The 22866-nt window shown below is 42.4% G+C and overlaps 2 protein-coding genes across 3 annotated transcripts in view; one reads left to right on the forward strand and one right to left on the reverse strand.

Moving 5' to 3' along the window:
• Nucleotides 1-1529: 1529 nt before the first annotated feature.
• On the forward strand, nt 1530-21414 carry atp8b3 (ATPase phospholipid transporting 8B3). 2 transcript variants are annotated; one of them, XM_089000509.1, is made up of 28 exons: nt 1530-1858; nt 2941-3009; nt 4500-4591; nt 4676-4789; nt 5491-5589; nt 7810-7871; nt 8057-8129; nt 8303-8373; nt 10836-10927; nt 11023-11181; nt 13126-13214; nt 14441-14634; nt 14825-15033; nt 15144-15175; nt 15283-15439; nt 15766-15954; nt 16057-16169; nt 16490-16657; nt 16830-16941; nt 17019-17094; nt 17165-17288; nt 17932-18118; nt 18196-18419; nt 18573-18656; nt 19308-19532; nt 19622-19760; nt 19918-20048; nt 20981-21414. In XM_089000509.1, the coding sequence occupies exons 2-28, from the start codon at nt 2985-2987 to the stop codon at nt 21080-21082; spliced, it is 3342 nt and encodes a 1113-aa protein (XP_088856635.1). In that variant the 5' UTR covers nt 1530-1858; nt 2941-2984; the 3' UTR covers nt 21083-21414. The 2 variants fall into 2 exon arrangements, with proteins under 2 accessions (XP_088856635.1, XP_088856636.1); XM_089000510.1 differs by lacking the exons at nt 1530-1858; nt 2941-3009; nt 4500-4591; nt 10836-10927 and having other exon boundaries at nt 4749-4789; nt 20981-21413.
• Nucleotides 7874-22866, reverse strand: part of onecut3a (one cut homeobox 3a) — a 46317-nt gene continuing 31324 nt past the window's right edge. The window contains exon 2 of the mRNA XM_089000512.1: nt 7874-7967. Coding sequence (XP_088856638.1) covers nt 7942-7967 — 26 coding nt within the window. The 3' untranslated portion in view covers nt 7874-7941. The remainder of the gene's footprint in view (nt 7968-22866) is intronic.

Below are 22866 nucleotides of genomic sequence, written 5' to 3' on the forward strand. Positions count from 1 at the left end.
AGATTTTTTACAGATACTTTTGCTGTTATGGGACCGAAAAAGACCCCACCACAGGCTCGTGTTCAGCCAAAGAAGACACAAAACAAAATTACAATTGAGGAGAAGAAGGAGATCATTGAGAAATACGAACGAGGTGTGTGTTTGTCTGATTTAACAGCCCAGTACCGATATGCTAAGTCCACCATTGCTACCATCCTTCATCCTTTGCAACAAAGAACCTATTAAGGGTGCTAGTGTTGCTAAAGGTGTTTCCGTGCTTTAAAAGCAACGGTCTCGAGCAATAGAAGGAGTTGAAAAACTTCTGTTAATTTGGATTAATGAAAAGCAGCTATCCGCCGACAGCGTAAATAAAGCAATTACATGCGAGAAAGCACTGCAAATTTACTCTGATACCGCCATGCGGCAACCTGGAAGTTTGACGCTTATTGATTTTAAAGCAGCAACGATGGTTCAAGAACCTTCGATCCTCATGACTCTGTTGTATTGGACGACTCGAAGTGGATGCAGATGACATCGAGGAGCTTGTTGCTCCTCGACACAGAGGATTTGATTTGCCTTCAAGAGGACAAGCAGAAGCAAGCCATTCAGGAGTTGTCATCTGAGGGCGAGGAGGAGGAGATGGCTGCAGCATCAAGTGAGAGCATCAAGGCAATGTTGGCGAAGTGGAATGATGTGCAGGCTTTTATTGAACAGTTCCATTCAGAAAAGCCATCAACGACCATCACAAATGTAAATAAAATGACTATTATACAGTGCAGTGTATTTATTTTATTACAATACAATAGCACATTTATTATACATAGAATAAGTTATATTGTGTGTAGTTTTAAGGCTTATTTAGTTGAAATTTATATTTTATGGAGACCTGGGAACAGATTTTTCTCATTTTAAAGGTTTCCAATGGGAAATTAATTTTTGGGATCCACACTTTTCGCCTTACACACTCTGTCTGAGAACCAATTAAGTGCATAAGCCAAGGTCCTACTGTATTCCAGTCTATAATTTCCCGTTTCGAGCCGATCCAAAAGAACCGTCTATCTGAAAGGAGCCGGAATGCCCATCACTACAATGTTCGAACCAACCTGACGTCACGACTACACTTTTACTTATATTTCAATGCCATGCACAGCCACCAGTGGGCGCCTTATCCTCACGGGAGCGTTTTTTTTCCAGTCGCATGGATAAATCGTTTTATTTTGACTTTTTTTCAAGAAAACAAGGAATCAACAAAAATGTGATTTTGATTTTTTAAAAATGTACACAATTTTTGATACGGTAACACAAAATTACAGTACAGTACATGCCAAATGTTTGTATTAGTAACTATTTGTGTCACAGTAAAAAAAAAAAAAAATTTAATTGGAGTCTACCTGTGCAGCCACTTGATTTTTTTTATTCTTTATATTTGATGTTTTTTAAGGCGGACTTGCACTTCAATCAAACCCAGCTGCTGAGCAACTGAATGCAAAGCTTTGTGTTTTGCACTTATTGTCCACCTGTAAGATGATCCATCCCACGGATGCATTGTGATTCAGGACAGAAACTCCAGTGGAAAAAAAACACAATTTACAATTATTTACCATTTTATCACAATTATTTTAGATTGTATTTTTGTTCATGAATACTACGTATAGTTTGACAACAGTAAGAGACGTCTCGTGACTTTCCTTTATTCATTTAACTTGGCTCACGGGAGTATTGTGTAGGAGGTCTTACAGCGTTATGCAAGACACACCTGGGAGCAATATGGGCGTGGATGTTTTACCTGACGACTGCACGAGTGTCGACAAAGAAGGGACATGAACCAAAAAGTGTATCACCACTGCTTTGGAAAAAATGTCACGGCCATGCTGATCAGGTAAATCTTATCTTTTGTGTTCTGTGTGTGTGTGTGTGTGTGTGTGTGTGTGTGTGTGTGTGTGTGTGTGTGTGTGTGTGTGTGTGTGTGTGTGTGTGTGTGTGTGTGTGTGTGTGTGTGAGTGTGTGTGTGTGTGTTTTATGTGTGCGCAAACAGATTATATGAGGATGCTAATGAGGTTTATGTACTCTATATGTTAATGTGGGGGTGTGGGTGATGGGCAGAAATGCGATCATGTGAATGTTTTGTCTCAAGTTATTTTCCACTAACAGTACATAGTGAAAAAATATTTTTAAAAAGCAGTTCATTGCAATCAATTCCCGGTTGAAATTTGCTGTAAATTTAGGCAGAGCAAAAATAATTCCAAGTTGTTTTTAACCAATTGAACAAGTTTGCTCCCTTCATGCGGACAAACAATTCAAACACATCAAAAAACTTGCATTTGAACACAAAGGGGTCAGCAACACATGTAAACAGTCAATATACCAACTCCACACAGGAATTGACAATTCATCAGAAAAAAAATGATAAGCTGTGGTTTACTGAGTCATTTAGTTATGTACATTTTCTTCTTGCATCATGTCAATGTTATACCCTCCCCTGCCGGCCTACGTGCACATATCAGCCAGAGCAACACACTGAATGGGTATTAACGATTGAAATCATGAAGTACGGTACGTAATTTTCCAAGCCTTCTATAGCTACAATGAGTAATGATCAAACATCAAGATACACAACATTCAAAATTTAAAAGCACGAACTGGGTATCTAACTGAATAGCACTTAGGCCAACTAATAAATCAGTATACTTTGCATCTAGTTTGCCATTTTAGGATGGCTCAAAAAAAATTGTGGTAAAAGAACAACAGTAAAGTGCAGAAATTGGAATCATTTCAATGTATATAATAACTGAATTGTTTTTTGTTTGGTAATGCCTTGAGCCAACTCTGTCACCAATTCTTTTAAAATGTGCGGTCATTTACAAACCTTTCACTGTCGTCCGGTCATGCGTCGGCATGGCAACACAATGTAATGAGTTACAAGATAACCGAATCAAAAGGTGTCTTTTTGTCTTCTGGCAGTACATGCTGTACATGTCCGTAAACGGCTCGTCCTCTTCTTCGTCATGGATAAGGACAGTGCAGAATCTGGTGGGTCTTGTTTGAGATAATCTTTTTCACTGAAATCCACATCTGACTTTGTAAATCCATCCTTTTTATTATTATTATTATTATTATTATTATTATTATTATTATTATTATTATTATTTTCTAATGGGGACCCTTCCTTCCTGTAATAACATTGTCAATGAAATTACAAACACACTTTTTGTATCTACCTAGTCAAGGATGACGCCTCGTACGGATGTCCAAAATGTTTATTGTGGAATACTGTGAAAACTAAAAGACATTTAAAACAACAATCAACATTACGACGTACGTTCGACAGGACATACAGTAAATAAGCAAATTAATAACAAACCCTGTGCACCTTGTGAACCGAAAGTAGATCAACTTTAATGACATTGAATAGACTGTCGTTCTCTCTCTAGCTATTTGTCTGGTTCTGTTTCTCTCTCGAGCGATTTCTCTCACACATCGAAACACGTAACACGGAACTGAAAGTGAGTGATCCATGACAAAATATTCCAAATAAAATATTGAAGAGGATTTGATGAAAAACGTAAATATGAAGGTTCTCATAGAAATGTTAAACACCTTTAAAAAACAAGCCTCCAAAAAAATCTATTTTTGTTGTCATGGCAACCAACGACAATATTAGTGCCAGTTACACTCGTGAAGGACATATTTTAAACCCAAATAATCATATTTTGAACAGAAAATATATGTGCATTTCATTGTGTTTGTTTGCATTGTTGACAATAGAGAACGCTTGCACTAGCAACATGGCTGCCGATGGAGTGGAGCGACGGTGCAGCAAGGAAAAATTTACAGCTCCTCAATTTTTGTGTTAAAATCTATTATTTCCCCCCCAAAACTCAACACACAGCATATCATAACCATTTGAATGATAGGAGTTCTGAACCAACAAGACTATTTCCTTTAGAACTAGCTTCCCATACAAACTGAGCAGTCAGAAGAGATAAGGGACTTTTATCAGGGAGGTGCATGGATGGAAGGCAGTTTCTAAAATTAAAAAATGCTGTTTGTTTCGAATTTTGAAAAAAGGGGGTATGATTCAGCTTTTTTTTCTTCAAGAGGAATAAGATGAATAAACCACCAAACTACAGTAAGTATTTATCTCAAAAGTTTGTAACATAAAATAATTTTTGGTGAAAACAACAAAAATGAGCTTCAAAAAGTAGAATATGATGAGCACACACTAAACTCCAAGTAATTATTTATCATGCTGAAGACTTTTGACCTGTGGCATGCGCTTCCCGAGCTGAACATCGTTGTACAACTACCCAACTTTCTTTGCGAAAATCATCTGAGGGGGCTGCAAATGCAATGTCGCAATGAAAGCTTTTGATTGGCCGAAAGCCAAGGAGGACGAAGCTAATTAGTTTGTACTCGGCATACTGTCTCAAGAGACCCCCCTACCCCCCCCGGCCTGCCAAGACATGCTGGGAATTAACACACGTGATGATGTCATGACATCGCTTCATGTTTTGTCGCAGGTCTCACATGGCAGGTGAGGGCCAACCAAAGTTGCTACCACAAGCGTCAGCAGAAGAAATCCTTCCTGGGCCTTCGTTGGGGGCGGTGCTCGGTGAGTGGCGGCTCCCTCCTCCAATGTATTCTTTGGTCAAAATAAAAATATTGAAGTTGAATAATGTCATGACCTTGTTGCCAGGACAACCAGGTGCGCAGTTATAAGTACACGGTCCTCACCTTCCTGCCGATGACGCTGTTTGAGCAGTTCCAGCGCGCCGCCAATCTTTACTTTCTCTTCATGATGGCATTGCAGGTCGGTCATTTGCCCTCTTGCGGGCCTTAATGGTCAGTTTTTCATTTAGGGTCTTTACATACTCACCCTTTTATGCACCTTGTACGTGACAAGCTGACCACTGTTGTAACCGCTCCACCTGAAAAAGTTTATTTGTATTCGATTGGATTAGCCTTTATTCGTCTCGCAGTGGAGAAATTTATATTTCACAGTAGCAAAGTGATGAAAGTAAGAGGAAAGGCAAGGAAGAAGTAGAAAAACAAAAGAGTCGCTGCTATAAAGGCAGCCACGCTCGTTAAACCATTTTGAAGTAAAAAAAAGCCCATAAAAAACTAAATATCAAACAATGACACACACAAAAGACACATCCAGTCATTCAATATGAAGCACTTTCTGCGCCCTTTTTCTTGTACGAAGCAGTTCTAGATGAATGAGGTGAGGATCAAAGCATCCTTTTCGCCAGTGGATCAAGGACGTCATGGTGAAATGTGCACCTCTGCTACAAGCTAAATGTTGAAAGCAAACACGAAGCTGTCGCATCCATTGACGAAAAGAGATTGTCTCACATTTCCCGTCCCACGTGAATCCGCTTCAATTCCAAGCCGCGACCGTAACATATACGCATCGCTGCTCTGTGCTGACGCTCCTTTCCAATCCTATGTTGCCACTTTCTTTCTGTCATGCATGTACATTTGTTGTTTGTGTGTTTGTTTTCCTCCCAGTGCGTGCCCATCATCTCGTCCATCCAGTGGTACATCTCCATCATCCCGCTGCTCCTCATTCTGTCAGTGAGAGGCATGAAGGACCTCATTAACGACATGGTGAGACGGCCGCTCTCGGCCTCCCTCAGGCCAGGCACGAGCCTTTACACACTCTCCTTCGTCGTCCTCATTGACTCCTCGTCCTCTCCTCATTGACTAAAACCAGGCGTCCCGATAGCATTAATTCCCCCGCTGTATCATTAAAGCTTTTCCCTCCTCGACGTCGGGGTGATGTTTTGCATGCGCGACTCTCTGGTTAAGTGCACCGCTGAGTTGCAGTCATTAAAGGCTCTCTGGCTGGAACGCTCGCTTGACCCCTCGCTATTGACTGATCATTTAGCAAAGGGTGTAAATCTCCTGGCTGGTGTGACCGCTGGGGGGGCTCCGTGTAATGGGGTTTCTGCTCTGTAACGTCCCAACCTTTTCACGGACACCTTCACACATCGCGTGTCCTGGGTGGTGGGAAGTAACAAAGTATAAATACTGTATGAAACCCGGGAAACCTATAATTTGTTGTTTTGTCAAAAAAGAAGATACATTTTGACATAACTTTGATAAAGTCGACCAGCTCAGTTAAAATATAGCTTTATTTTTCAGTCTTTTGTTTATTTGTTTTATTTTTTTAGATGAAATGTTTACCTTCTGTTGGCCCACGACATGGCGGCCTGAAAAACGACATACAGCAATATCTCCACTTACCAACGTCTCTTGATACAAACATTTCAAGTTCCGAAATGCCTTCACGGGACAATATTCCCTCTTCTTACAAAAGAAATGTCAAGATAAAAAAGCACGTGCTGCAATTCGCAAATCAGAGTTTCATGAACGCAACTTACTGATAGCCGCTGTACCATTAAGCTGTTACCAAGCATCTTCCTGGGATCTAATTGGCTAAGAGAGACCATATGTGTCTTTTGAAGGACAACCAACACATGTTTTTTCCTGACATCAGAAAAACGTTTCATAGCCTATACAATACCCAAAACAGACAGGCTGATATTTTTAGTCAACTGCAAAACACCAATAAAAATGAATTAAAGTGTCCCAAAACTGTCACAAAATGAGCTCGGAATTGGGGATATTCAGAAAGTCCCGCCCCCTTGTTCGTGACGTCACACCAGGATACTCCTTCACAAACTGCCTTGCTCCAGAATCAAAAGAATGCTTCAGAGAGTTCAGATTCGGAGAAGATGCTTTCTTGTTACTCATCCAGTTCTGAATATGATTCAAATAGTACTGAAGACGAAAGCATACATGTTTGCAATCGATTAAAGAAGTCCTTCCGTATCAATTCGAGCCATCTGGACTCCAATGTGGCGCCAGAAAATGCACAAAATGGCGCTTAAGCTCTGTTGGAAATCGGCTGATTTCTCCGCTGGGAATTTGTGTCAAACTTACACCTTCTTTACGCGTGTTACCACAATTGGCTGCGACGCACAACGATTCACCATCGCGTTATTTATGTAGTTTTCCTCCTAATTTTGCGATCAACACAGTGTTTTCAGATGAAAAAAAGTACCCAAGATGCATTGTGTGTCGCTTTCTCGGTCAGGGGCGTTCCCTCCGTGACGTCACTTATAGGGAATCGTCATCAACTCGAAAACAAGACTTCCTGAATATTCAGCGCGAGTCTTAAAACGTAAAATATAGCTATATGGCGTGGAATCTTAAAATGTGCTCAGTAGAAGTCATTTGAAGTGATTTTACAAATTATGGACATAACTTGTCCGGAGGCGTTGGTTGTGTTGAGTGTGTTGATTATACAAATGGATTCGAGTCACAATTCCGTTTTTCCTCAATGTGAATCACCCAAAAAAAGTGTTTTCCCATTCTCAATGATCGATCACGATGCTGATGTTTGCCAGGAACATTTTCGAAGGATTGCGAACTCATTCACTGCCATTCCCGAATTTATTAGTGAATTCAAAATATGATGTGGAGTGGCCATTGTGTCCCAAATGTGTCCGGGTTTTTTTTCTTGCTGGGACTGCCGATAAAGCGCTGGTTAGCTCTCTGGCAATGTTTTTGCCTTCCACGAGGATGTTTGTGACTGAGATGGAGAAGCTGGTCACCCGTTAAATACTGCTGCGAGATAAAAAAATTCAGATGCGAGTATGAATGAATCATAGAATAGTTTTGTGTGAGTGCTCGTGTCACTGAAATGTTAGTATAGAAACTTGTGTGGTGTAGCATATCTACAAGAGTGCATCTTTTTATTCCACGTGTATTTGTATTCCTACCTTGACTGTGAGCGCTTTTGCCACCTCTGCCTGTGACCAGGGGAGGAGACGCAGCGATGCAGAGGTCAACTCGCGCCCATGTGACGTACTCATTTCCCAGAGGTGAGCACAAAGATGGGAAGGTGTGATTGAAGATTGAAATGTGAATCACTGGAAGGAATTCTCCACAGTATCAATCCAGGACTGCTCCGATGAGATCTACACAGAAAAAAAAAGCCATTTCGAAGCTCAAATCACGTGATCATTTAGAGGTCAAACAAATGATGCATTTGTACCATCTGTTCCAGCTTCACTACGTTGCAGTGGAAGGATCTATACGTGGGAGATATTGTGCGCATCCACAAAGACCAAACCATTCCTGTGAGCTACCCCAAGTTATGATATGAAATATCAGTGACACACTTTCAGAAAAATGCACAAATGACCTGAGCTTGACCGACATCGATCCATGCTATTCTGGTGTTATTGCATTCTAACTTAAAAGAAGCACCCAATGAATTATTACGACTAATTGAGTCATATATTGTTCGCAGGCCGATGTTGTTCTCCTGTGCAGTTCCGAACCACACAGTCTATCCTATGTGGAAACAGCTGACATTGATGGGTGAGACTTTTTTTAGATTAGCACGTCTGTGTGTCATCAGCCGCAGAAAAATGTATCCTGTGACTAAAATTTACAGTGTAATGGTTCCTTGAGAGTTTTGAAAGGTGCTTACAAATGAAATTTATTATTATTATTATTATTATTATTATTATTATTATTATTATTATTATTATTATTATTATTATTATTATTTTATTATTTAGGGCTTAAGCAAAACTGTCAACATCCATCAGATCGTTTTCCTTGTCTGGCTTACCCATAAAATAGTCTAGAATAATTTCACCAAGATCAGAATCAGAATCAGAATCAGAATCAGAATCAGAATCATTTATTGCCAAGTATGTAGAACACACAAGGAATTTGTTTCCGGTAGAACACGCTGCACTAGTATCGTTGTCAAAAAAACTGCTAAGTGGCACTATACAGTTCCATTTTGGCTGCTGTTGAAAGAGTTCAAAGAGTTAATGGCTTGGGGGAAGAAGCTGTTTAAATGTCTGCTGGATTTGGTGCGCATGGATCGGTAGCGCCTGCCTGAGGGGAGTAGCTGGAAAAGGTGGTGAGCAGGGTGCGGAGGGTCCAGTAGGATTTTCCGCGCCCTAGTTTGGATTCTTGCAGTGTGCACGTCCTCGAGAGTGGGTAGGGCGGTGCCAATGATTTTTTTCCGTCGTCCTAACTGTCCGTTGAAGTCGGATTTTGTCCATTTTTGTGAACAGGAAACAATAACAATAAAGATTTCTATGCAAATCAATACACACCAGTGGAGAGCCGTGCATTTCACAGATAGGCCTTCATTAGTGCAAGGTCTGAATCAATCCAACCCTTAACTCATTCACTGTCAGGGTTTTTGTCATTGTCATTCAAATTCCAGGACCCACAGAATATTGAGTTTTAGAACTACATAAACATTCAATGCAGCATAAGAAACTTTAGACTCTCTTCTTTCATGAGGAAAAAAGAGTTAATTCCTAAATGATATGGGTCTTGAGTTGTATGAGCTTGAAATGAGGGTGACTGTCAAAATATAATGCAGTGCATACATATTGTTTTATACCTGTATAGTGAGTGCTTTAACAACAGCTGAAGCTGGAACAAAGCGCTAACATGGAAAAAGGGAAATGCTGCCCCCGCGTGGAAGGGAGAAAACATAGCCAGAGGTCTGAACGCTTTATCGGCAGTCCCAACAAGAAAAACAAAAACCCGAACAAATTCGGGAATGGCGCTCCGTGTCATACAGGGTGACCCACAAAGATGCATACCCATGAAAATTTCAATTGTGGATTTGATTAAAAAGCTCTTTATTTCAAATTAACCACACCAGAGTTTCAGCTATTTCTGTTATTATCAGCTATTTCTTCGGGAGGGTGGCCCAAAAAGGTGAGTCCGACTGAGTCCGTCACTGCAACAATGTTTTCTCCTGAAAGAGGAGTCTGTAAAAGGGATTGACAATTTTGTCAGATGAGTACAGGTTTGCTTGTAATGGTGGACATTTGGAACACATTTTGGGAAAGCCATAAATTGATTAAAAATTGACAGAAACAGCTGGAACTCTGATGAATGCTCTTCCATAAATTGAATAATGTGTGGTTGTAATTTGAAACAAATAACTTTTTAATCAAAACCACAATTGAAATTTTCAAGGGTACACATCTGTTTGGGTCACCCTGTATTTTAAATTCCCGAATAAATTCGGGAATGGCAGTAAATGAGTGAAGAACTATTTTATGACTATACAACCCTTACTGCAGCTACAGTGCAGCTGCGACTGCCACCCATATAAAAAGTGTGATGTGATTTGCTACAAGTCCACTAAAGGGTAGCGTTAGCCAGGAAATAAGGCTTTGGTGTCGCCAACTCGAAATCTGATTGGTTAAAGCAACAGTTGGATCGACACACTTGATGTGACAGGGCCCGCAGAACTGATTGTGAAGGTGTCCAGGCCGTTTTCTGACCCTGGTAACAAATGATGGCTGAAACGTGATTGGTTAAATGCATAAATACAAAATCACACATATGGAAGCAGCACAATGGGGGAAAAGCAATGAAAGGAAGCTCAAAGACAATTTGGAATTATTTAATAAGAATTCGTGGACAAAATATAATTCACATTAGTCTGTGATTCTGATATTTTTAGGCCAGCAGATAAGGCCTTGCAGGTCCTGACGATCCACCACTGATACACACTTATATCAGTATAACACTTCTAAACAAAGAATAGATTTTTGCTGTCATGGCAACAAGTCAAGGGTAATACCAGCAGCAACAAAGCAGACACACGGTCACCCCAACCAATCCATGTTTAACCTCTTGCCCAAAGTCAGCGGTGCCCAAAGTCAGCGGTGATACAGGCCGCAGTTCATGAGCCTGAAGGATAGCAAGCGCTGTAGAAAACACATTGTTGGATGAGAAAATGCACAAATGCTTTCAAAAACTAAACATGAAATGCATCATTTCTGCTCTCACAGTGAGACGAACTTAAAGAGCCGACAGGCTCTCGCTGCGACGCATGACCAGTTGACATCGGAACCCTCCGAGTGTCAACTTGCCAACTTTGACGGTGAAACACTTAAAATATTGAATGAAGCGCGATAGAAAGACACATGGATATTTTTCATCAAGCAAATAAACAATTCTGCAAATGACTTTCCCCAGGTGTTGTTTTCTGCGAGGAACCTAATGACAGCATGTACGCCTTCAGAGGGCAGCTGCACTGGAGAGGCGAGCGTTTCTTGTTGGACGGTGAACACCTACTCCTCAGGGGAACCGTCCTCCGAAATACACAAATGGCCTATGGTTTGGTCATATACACCGGTAAGGTTCGATTAATTTCCATCAGCGTACAATAAAACCTCAAAATGCTTACGGAAGGGGACCACAACGAAGAGTCCTATATCCAAAATCTTTGGCTCATCTTCGATTGTGGCGCACACTTGCTTCAAAGGCAAATTATATTACGTTGAATACATTACACGGCTAATTATGGGTGGTATGGTGGAAATGTGGGTCATCTTAACATCTGCCTGATCATCTTGTACGCTCATCCGGTGTTTTAAGTGCTCATTGATCGGATATTACCGGACCGGGAAGGGGGGGGGGGGGGTGTATGTCGCGGCTCTCGCTGCGATGACCCTCTCAGTTGTCGTGAAGACAATCTATACGTCAAAATCCTCCGTGGATGGCTTTTCCGCCCTTTGTCACTTTCACGTGTATGTATCAACACAGCTCCTTTGCAATGCTCGCTCACACATCCTCGATGGAGCCCTTGACTTTCAACACCCGAACTATTGGGGACACGACAAATTAAAATCAAGCAAAAATAGGGCACTCAACTTTGGAGCCATGAGAACCACTTAGGGAAGACATCCTTGTGTAATTTCAAGAAGGCAGACCTGAAAAGAAGGTTTTTTTGCCTCACATTATCCGTTGTACTTGAGTCAGTAAGCACAAGGAGACTTTCCAATTTATTGTCACGCCTCATGGGGGCAATCCAGTTCAACTCTGTTTGGTGAAGGTTTATTTCGAGGTTCCAATAAAAGAAATAATTAAGGTGAAGGTACAATTCAGGAAATGGTGTTAAAGTCAAGGCCCGGGGGCCAAATCTGGCCCATCACATCATTTTATTCGGCCCATGAATGCTAATCAAACTTCAGAAATTCCATGATGCTTGCTAAAGTGCGAAGCAAAATTTCAAATTGTCATATGTCTTCTTCTTCTTTTCTTTTTGGCTTTTCCCTTCAGGGGTCGCCACAGCGAATCAATGTCCTTCATTGTGCATCCTCTTCTCTCACACCAGCTACATTCATGTCCTCTTTGACAACATCCATAAACCTCCTCTGAGGTCTTCCTCTCGGTCTCCTGCCTGGCAGTCCAAGGCTCAGCATCCTTCTCCCGATATAGTCACTCTCTCTCCTCTGGACATGTCCAAACCATCTCAGTCTGGCCCCTCTGACTCTCCAAAGCCTCTAATATGAGTTGTCCCTCTAATGTACTCATTCCCGATCCTATCCAACCTGGTCACTCCCAAAGAAAACCTCAATATCTTCAGTTCTGCTACCTCCAGCTCTGCTTCCTGTCTTTTCTTCAGCGGCACTATCTCCAGTCCAAACATCATGGCTGGTCTCACCACTGTTTTATACACTTTTCCTTTCATCCTAGCTGAAACCATTCTATCACACATCACACCTGACATTTTTCTCCAGCCACTCCAGCCACTCCAGCCTGCCTGGACATGCTTCTTCACCTCTTTTCCACACTCTCCATTGCTCTGGACAGTTGACCCCAAGTACTTAAAATCCTCCAAATTGAAATTGTCATATGTAAACGACAATAACAGTCATTACTTTTTACATCAAATTTGAAAACTAGTTATTTCTTAATTTGTTGTGCGCTCTATATGTAATATGTGAAGGGAAGAGGAAACCGGAACTACAATGTGGCCCATGGCACATATTGAGTTTGACACCCTTGATTTAGGAGGATGAGTCCAACACCCATCCGATTAATTGTTATGTCAAAAACCTTTTGTCCATATATGACAGTCATGTTGTAAGGTTGGCATAAATTTGCAGTCTACGAGAAAGTAGTGATGTAAACAAGTTAGTCCACGAATCCCTATGGGGATGTTGGTAGTTTACTTCTCCATAAGTCTCGCCTCCGTACAGCAAGGTTGTCTTGCTCAAGGGCACATCAACGCCTGTCTATCTTGTTGAGGGAGGGCTTGAACTTTTACTGTCTGTGAACTTTTATCCGACCCAGGGGCCGACACGAAGATCCTGAGGAACTGTGGTAAAGTACGGGCAAAGAGAACTCGCTTGGAGAAAACTCTCAACAGAGCGGTAATTGGGGTGAGTGCTACATTTTGGAATGAAATCCAATGCTTTTATTGTCTTATTTATTTAACATTTAAATGACTTTTAGTAATGACTGAGGACTTCAACGTGGAGGTGGGACTCCACCAGTGGTCAGCTCTGAGCCCCTTCTTGTTTGCTATGGTGATGGACAGGCTGACGGACGATGTTAGACAAGAATCTCCTTGGACCATGATGTTTGCAGATGACATTGTGATCTGTAGCGAGAACAGGGAACAGGTGGCGGAGAAACTAGAGATGTGGAGATATGCCCTGGAAAGGAGAGGAATGAAGATCAGTCGCAGCAAGACGGAATATATGTGTGTGAATGAGAGGGATCCAAGTGCAAGACTGATGCTACAGGGAGAAGAGATAAAGAAGGTGGAGGATTTTAAGTACTTGGGGTCAACTGTCCAGAGCAATGGAGAGTGTGGAAAAAAGGTGAAGAAGCGTGTCCAGGCAGGCTGGAGTGGCTGGAGAAAAATCGCAGGTGTGATGTGTGATAGAAGGGTTTCAGCTGGGATGAAAGGAAAAGTGTATAAAACAGTGGTGAGACCAGCCATGATTTTTGGACTGGAGACAGTGCCACTGAAGAAAAGACAGGAAGCAGAGCTGGAGGTAGCAGACCTGAATATGTTGAGGTTTTCTTTGGGAGTGACCAGGTTATATAGGATCAGGAATGAGAATATCAGAGGGACAACTCATATTAGAGGCTTTGGAGAGAAAGTCAGAGAGGCCAGACTGAGATGGTTTTGACATGTCCAGAGGAGGGACAGCGACTATATCGGGAGAAGGATGCTGAGCCTTGAACTGCCAGGCAGGAGACCGAGAGGAAGACCGCAGAGGAGGTTTATGGATGTGGTCAAAGAGGACATGAAGGTAGCTGGTGTGAGAGAAGAGGATGCACAAAACCGGGATAGATGGAGGACATTGATTCGCTGTGGCGACCCCTGAGGGGAAAAGCCAAAGGGAAAAGAAGAAGATTTATTTAACATTTATAGATCGCTGCTTACTTACATGTCGCCAACCCAGACTTGAAGTTTTCAGTCAAATTACACTTAAAACAAAGAGAATGACACATAGGGTTAAACAATGCCCAATTAGCTTCATGCTAACAAACAACAAACAATGCAGAATCCCATTGACCGGCTAGCAATTTCATCCTAGGATTTCATGTACCCCAAGAGGCTTCCACTGACACAACATCTGTTTGGGGTCCACAGATAATGCTGTTTTTGCTGCTGGCCGTCCTTCTCCTGGCCATCGGCTGCGGGGTGTTTACAAGCAAAGTCATGATCCAGAATGAGTTTCTCTCTGCGCTGGTTATCAACGGTGACCCCGTCTACACGGGCTTCCTGGTCTACTGGAGTTACTTCATGCTGCTCAGTCCGGCCGTGCCCATCATGCTTTATGTCACGTCAGTTGGTCTCTGTTGCGATGTACAGTGTGGGTCATGTCATGTTGCTGATGTTTGTGTGTGTGTGTGTGTGTGTGTGTGTGTGTGTGTGTGTGTGTGTGTGTGTGTGTGTGTGTGTGTGTGTGTGTGTGTGTGTGTGTGTGTGTGTGTGTGTGTGTGTGTGTGTGTGTGTGTATACGCTCTCACACAGCTTTGAGATGATCCACACATTCCACAGCAATTTTATTAATTGGGATTTGAAGATCTATTGGTGTGAGACAGATTGCCCAGCACAGGCCCGGAACACGTCACTGTGTGAAGAGCTGGGTCAAGTGGAATACCTGCTCAGTGATAAAACTGGAACGTTAACGCAAAATCATCTGCTCTTCAGACAATGCTGCATCGCTGGTGAGATCTACGGTAAAGCCTCATCTATTTCTGTATTGAATTCTCAATAGGGTCTGAGTTATTTTGTTTTATTTTTTTGTTACTGCTGTACCTGATTTATTATTTCATTTTAACTCCAACAGGTGATTCTTCAGAAAGAGCAGAAGGCATAGAAGTACCGTGTGATCACTTCTGCATGAATTCTCAATGTTAAATGATGTAGAGCATGATGTTAATTCAGTCATCAGCAATGTGTGTTCTGTCATACTTTTCCATGCTTAGCCGATGGACCTCACGTGGAATCCGTTTTCTCGTGGCGGTCTGTACATGCGGGCTCCCGCCCTGGTGGGGCGTCTCCGAGCGCAACAGTGTCCGATCGTCAGGCGGTTCTTCACTGCACTAACTGTGTGTCACACTGTAATGGCCCAGTGGAAAGACGGTTAGAGGAAGTATATTTAGTAAGACCTCGACTTTCTAACGAAGTTTTTAAGAGGGAATCTGTCACGTGTCTCGTTTTGTGTGCCAAAATTTCAATTACGAGTACTAGCGGATTTCGCGGTAGAAGGTGCAAAATTCACTGTTGCGGTCATGTTAAAGCATCAAACAAATGCTACTTTAGCAGTTTACATATATAAATATAACATCGGACATCCACGTGCTGGAGTTTAACTTATGCTTTAGTTTTAATTTCCTGACCATGTACTTCACTTCAACCCATGTCACCTTGACCTATCGTATTTTAATCTCTTACGGATTTCCTCTCAGATGCTCCAGTTTACCAAGCAGCATCTCCTGATGAGGAGGCACTTGTCAGCGCCGCCAGAGAGCTGGGTTGGGTCTTCCTATCCAGAACGCGAGATGATATTGTTATCTCGGAGATGGGTGTCACGCGTCACTATAAGCTTCTAGCGTTGCTGGACTTCACCAGTCACAGAAGACGGATGTCTGTATTGGGTGAGGGAGTCAATGTTTTCATTCCTTATCCTCCTTCTTTCAGCAGATATTTTTGGGGGATTCCTCTCCAAGGTTTGCTGTATTTGTTTCAATGTGATACAGTTCGGGAGCCGGACGGGGCTTTAAAACTGTACTGTAAGGGAGCAGACATAGTGATACTGGAGAGGCTGCAAAAGGACTGTCCACATCTTGAGACCACTGAACAGGCCCTGGAGGTACATCCAGTACATACACCCAAACATGCTGTTTGGACAAAATATGTGGACTTGCACAACATCTACTTCTCTGAGGCCACAGATTGGAAATTCAACAATACCAATTTCTGCAAATGACCACATCATATCTCTCTTTTGACTTGTTCAAGCAGCATTGCCCAATGGAATTATTGTACTCTTTCTCGAAGTAGCTGTTACTAACCAGTGTACCGATTTACCTTGAATAACATTGGTTAAGACATTCAAGTCTGTTATGTTTATGATTGGCCTGCTTTGACGGATGTCTACACTCATACTGATAGCTCAGTTTTTTTTCCCAGCTGTTTTCCAAGGCATGTCTGAGGACCTTGTGCATTGCTGTTCGATCGGTGTCTGAGACGTCATGGGACCATTGGAGTAAAACTCTAGCTCGGGCTGCTGCCATGCCAACCTTTGACCGCAATGCCCAGCAAGAAAAGCTTCATGATGAGATGGAGAGGAATTTCCAGGTGGACTTGCTATGAATTATCCCAGTGTTTTAATGCTCTTTAATCCTGTCAGAGACAATGGTTACTACTGTTACAACATATGTTATCAGGCTACAGAGTGCACAGAAGGCACCAGACTGAAATAAATAAAGTACACATTTTAATAAATATGATAAAGTACAACGATCTATAGCTTTTAGGGGTCACAGCCATAGAGGACCGACTCCAGGAAGGTGTTCCCGAAACGATTTCTCTCCTTAAACAAGCTGGAATTAAAGTGTGGGTGCTTACAGGGGACAAAAAAGGTATGACAACATCTACGCAATGCAGACCAGCCTTTACTTTGTACTTCCATGTTTTGATTTTTTTTTTTACTCTGAAGAGACGGCAGTCAACATTGGATATGCCTGTAAACTACTGGATCCTGACACGAGATTACTGGAATGGCAAGAATTGAGGTTAAAATTTGATGAGAAATGTGGAAACATGAAAGTATCACATAACTGATTTTCTATGTGTGACTCACAGACAGATCCTCCAATCGCCAGACCCTGGGGGCTATTTCCATAAAATGAGACAGACAGAAATCTGGGCAGTTGAAAAGGACCGAGCCGGACGACAAACTGCTGTCGTCCTGACTGGACCTGAGCTGGTAAAAATGAATAATTATACATTTTCTATCAGTGCCTTGGTGTGGATCACTAGTTCAGTCACTACCATAAATAACATTTTGTGTTAAAAAGCTCACTTAGATAAGAATTTGGTTCACGGCACAAAAATCAATCTGGCGAGAGTTTGCGACTAAAGAAATCGAAGTCGAAGCACTTGTAAGTCAAGGTACCATCAACATGTGATGAGCCTTGTGGAGTTCCATTCTACAATGCAAACATAACCTTTATTTGTACTTTAGATTGAATGTAACACAGCTGCTTGTTCTGTAGCCACAAGCCAATGTCTTATTGTGCCAGTCCCAAGCCTGGATAAATACAGAATATTGTGTTAGGAAGGGCATCCGACGTCAAAGCCTGGCCCAAACAAACATGCGAATCAAACCTCTGAAGATGGAGGACACCGATTGGCTGTGGTGACATCTGAAGGGAAAAGCTCAAAGGAAAAGAAGACAGTCTGTGACTTGTGCTAATGCAGTCAAATCACAATAACTGACAATATTTCTCTGCAAAACATTTCAAAGCCATAAATATAAAACAACCTAAAGAAAAACAACAAAGTGCCATACAATATCTTAGGACCATAAAACCAAGACCACCTGAAGTCAACCTGATTTTTCTTTGTAGACAGATTTTGACCAGAGGCCAGAGTGGGCCGCCAAGTTCATGAGTCTCGCCCGACAATGCCAGACGGTGTTGTGCTGTCGCGTAACACCTGGACAGAAGGCGGACATTGTTACTTTGGTCAGGAAGCACACAAGCTCTATAACGTTGTCCATCGGAGATGGCGCCAATGATGTAAACATGATCAAAAGTGAGCGGATGTTCTAAAACAAGATGGTTGTTTTTCCCCACACTTTGGTCTTAAATCATGTTTGTTGTTTGTTTCAGCGGCCCATGTCGGTGTGGGACTGATGGGAGTGGAGGGTGGTCAAGCTGTACAGAGCGCAGATTTTTCATTGTCTCGTTTTAGATTCCTGCAGAGGCTTCTGCTCGTCCACGGGCGTTGGTCGTATCGGCGCATCTCCCTCTTCCTGCGCTACTTCCTGTTTAAGACTTGTAGCTTTGCGTTGGTGCATCTGTGGTTTGGCATCTTCAACGGCTACAGTGCTCAGGTAGGGTATTCAGTCAAGCCAAGCAAAAGTCCATAGTAGGATTGGCTACCACTGAGGAATTTTGTGAAATAAAGTTAAACTCCTCACATGAAATATTATCAATCTTTTGTTTTTCACATAACAAACACTGAAAACACTGTTTCTGGCTTGCAGTCTTTGTATGAAACATGGTTCATTGCATTTTACACGACCTTCTACACATCAGTCCAGATTTTCTTTGTGGCCATCTTTGAAAAGGTGAGAGAGTTGCCTTTTTCACCTCTCGTTCGTAACACTAATAATAATAATAATAAAAATAATACTGTAATTCATTATGATCGGTCTGTTTCAAGGACACTTAACTCATTCACTGCCATTGCCAAATGTATTCGGGAATTGAAAAGCATGATGTGGAGCGCCATTGCCAAATTTGTTCAGGTTTTGGTTTTTCATGCGGGGGGTGCGGATCAAGCTCCGGTCTGACCTTTGGCAATGTTTTACCCTCCCACCAAGGGGCAGTATTTGCCTTTTCTACAGCCGCCCCGACTTCCTCTGCAGATAGCTCAAAAACAAACTTTTTTTCCCCGATGAAAGAATAGACCCTAAGGTTTCTTACGCTGCGCTTGAGTTGAGTGTTTATGTAGTCCTAAAACTCAATATTCTGTGGGTCCTGCAATTTGAGTGAAAATGACAAAAACCTTGGCACTGGAGTGGACACACATTTGCACATCATCTGGCAATGAATGAGTTAAATTGAGCTAAATGAATTCAACTAAAAGTCTCCCAGCCTGTGGAACATTTTTTTCTGTTTTGGGGGTACCAATATCTCAATAAAGATGCAGCCATTACCCAAGTTTACTGTCCTGGTGGTTACAAAGTGCAGAGTGACATTCTTGTGTCGGATTGTAGGATGTGAGCGCAGAGATCAGCCTCAGGTGGCCTGAACTGTACAAGTGTGGACAGAAGCAGGAGCTTTCCAGGCCCCTGGTGTTGCTTGCGTCACTCCTATACGCCCTCTATGCTTCACTTGTTCTTTTCTTCATTCCGTGTGGAGTCTACTACGACACTGCCGCCGACTACCAGACCATGGCGGTCACTGTGTCCATGGCAGCCGTATTTACTGCCAACATCGAGGTTAGCGTTGCACACAAAGAATGAAACACCAGTATTGTAATTTTGCTTGATTTAATAATCACAAGGTGACATTGGTTCTCTTCCGTCAGATTGTGCTGTTGACGAGACAATGGACAAAGTTCAATATAGGAGCCGTGTGTCTTTCTTTGCTGCTTTACTTCATCTGCTCCAGGATCACACATAGCAAGTTCCTGTTCCAGAGCGCACCGGCTGATTATTTATTTTACGGTCTGGTTTCTTGTCATCCTTATCAATTTTGTGGTGTCAATAGCGCTACATGCTAAACTAGCCATATCTCTCACATTAAAAGCCCTGTATCGATTTTGCCGATTTAAATGAATGTACTCAACAATTTTGTTTTGATCGTTTATGGTCTTTTCTTCAGGTGCATCTGACGAGGGCTTCACTGATCCAGTCGTGTGGCTCACAGCCCTGCTCACGGCTTGGACTGCAGTCTTGCCCTCAGTGACATTCCTCGCCCTCGATGTCATCCGAACGGTCCACGCTAAACATAAGGTGAGAGTCGTTGCATGTAACCTTCTGCGAGTACCTCTATTGTTAAATTACTTTGCGCCGTTTCTATGTATGTAGAGTTGTCAGTGGGACTGTGGGTACAGATACTCCCCAACTTACGAACATTTGAGTTACGTAAAACGGTATATACAAACATTTTTGCGTTGGATTTTGTATTGCACACCTTTTTCCGGGCAACCTCGCTTGCGATTGGCTGCTTACTGTGCTTCACGCACACGCACGCACACAGAGACATTAAAGATTTCAAGGGCTGGATGTTTACGCGACGGACACCAAGGCTGATCAATATGCGCCTATGCTCAAGTGTTGCCAATGACTTCAGGCCGCGATCCACCGAGCTTGCTTACGATTGGCTGCATAGAGTATGTGGGCGCTGAGGAAATCCCTCTTCCCAGTTGACGCGCCAGGAGGATGCGATGCATAGCAAAAAGTAATGGCTGCTAATTCAGTAATTACGTGCCAGCAGCTTCAATAATGGCATACTGAAGACCCAAGGATAGTGTGGTGTTTGACTTAAACATACATTCCATACAAAATATAGCACTGAAGCAACTTACGAACAAATTCACCTTACAAACGACCACTTGTAACATATTTTGTTCGTAAGGTGGGGAGTGTCTGTACGAAAGAATACGGCCAAGAACTTTTGTGTCCCAAACATTGTATGTTGTTACCCAGAAGCTTTTTTTCCAATGAACCTTATTTGCGACCTGGTAGAGGAAAATAAGTCACTATGGACCATATTTAAGAAATACAATTTTGGCAGGACCCAAAAAAAGAATAACACCAACAGTTGCACAATGGACTTGTGCGATGAGGGACGTTTTTTTTTTTTTTTTTTTTTTTTTAAAGCGTTTGTTTAGCCACACGGTTCAAGGGCCGCTGATATTATTTTACCTTGATATGTGATGCAGGTTCACAACATGTCCCACCACCCAGTGGAACTGAGGTCACAGTGCAAAAGGAAGACTTCTCTCTGCCATTCTTCATTTACCAACAATCAAGGACCCGTTTGAAGCATCGTCGTGGACGTGCCGTGTAGGGATGGCCATGAATCAACAATACAGTCGTGGAACTTAGTCAGCTTATAAATAAATAAATACACAAAAAATTCCTAGTGATTTTTGAGAGGACAAAAACCAAAATAACCATCAGGCAGTTTTAGTTCAGTTGAAAAATATTCTACTCCTGTGACTGTAAAGTCTCCTTGAGAGTTTTGATAAAGGCCATGTAAATACAAAAAAACATAACATTCTGTTGAGACCACATTTATATTTAAGACACAGGTTTTCAAATAAACTGTCAAATTTGTATTGCTTGAGTTTTGGGTTATATGTATGATTGTACTTGCATCTTGACTGAATGCACCATTGAAAACATTCTTTCATACATGCCAGATATCAAATCATTTTTGCCAAATGTGCCTGCATGGATTTTCTCCGGGGACTCCGTTTTCCTCCCACATTCCAAAAATATGCATGGCAGCTGATTAAACACTCTAAATATTCCCTAGGTGAGGGTATGAATGCGGATGGTTGTTTGCCTCTGTGTACCCTGCGATTGGCTGTCAACCGGTTCAGGGTGTCCCTCACCTACTGCCCAAAGATGGCTGGGATCAGTCATACAGATGTGCGGGTGTGGCTGTGGGTGTGCGTGCACACATAAAAGTGAGAATTTCCAACAAACTAATGACAAGAGCTTTGTTTTACAATCGTTTTATTTTAATTTATTTGAAAACACGCAAATGTACCCATATTATCCTTTTTACGTTTTTTTTTTTCTGGAGCATTTTTTTCCCTTTCCATTTTCAAAGTCTCAACAAGAGCAAAACAAACAAAAACAACAACAAACGAAAAAAAAACAAATCTCACACAAAAAAAGGTCCTTCATAGGCTCTCCGACTTCTGCGGTGAGAGGAGGGGAAAAAAGAGGCTCTCTGAGTAGACGTTTTGCGCGTGGGCATATCCCTCATCTCTTTGGTGCGTCGATGAAAGCATATGTGTGTGTGTGTGTGTGTGTGTGTGTGTGTGTGTGTGTGTGTGTGTGTGTGTGTGTGTGTGTGTGTGTGTGTGTGTGTGTGTGTGTGTGTGTGTGTGTGTGTGTGTGTGTGTGTGTGTGTGTGTGTGTGTGTGTGTGTGTGTGTGTGTGTGTATGTGCGAGGTTGAATGGTCAACCTATATATCACATGACCCGTAGAGCAGCCCGAGAGTGGAAAATTGTCGACTCGGTTTGCTCGCGGATTGTCATACCCTCTGTTTTCATCTTTGGTTTCAAAAGGCCGACGTTGCCCTCCCCCTCCTTGTGTCTGTGTGTGTGTGTGTGTGTGTGTGTGTGTGTGTGTGTCTGTCAGTGCAATACAAGCCACCATATCGAGACCACTTTGTAAACGTATGAATGCGATGCGTCCTTGCACTGATTGTGTGTGGCCCTTCCTTGGCAGTTTTTCTTTGGTAAGTTGGGGGGAAGGGGGTGTACTAACAAAGATGGTAGGACAACGCTTACTAAACAAATAGAAAATGGCAGACTCCATTTTGTGTCAGTGGCAGTTTTGTGTGACATCGGTTTCTCGCCGCCACCACACCCCACAACCTGGCCGCCTGCTACTTTGGTGGTAAGGGGGTACTCTGTCGCCTGCTGTGGTTGGATGAAGGGGGGGGGGGATGATATTTCAGGTGGTCGGGATGAGGGAGGGGTTATACACTCTGACCCAGCAGCAACGATTAAGATTGGGTAGGATCAGGTGATTGCATAGTTATGTGTGCAAAAGCCACCAATTGGAGCCTTTTTATGATACCCCCCC

The sequence above is a fragment of the Hippocampus bargibanti genome, linkage group LG07 (assembly GCF_051943395.1).
Source record: "Hippocampus bargibanti isolate YZ-2025 linkage group LG07, ASM5194339v1, whole genome shotgun sequence".
In the NCBI taxonomy this organism is placed as follows: Eukaryota; Metazoa; Chordata; class Actinopteri; order Syngnathiformes; family Syngnathidae; genus Hippocampus; species Hippocampus bargibanti.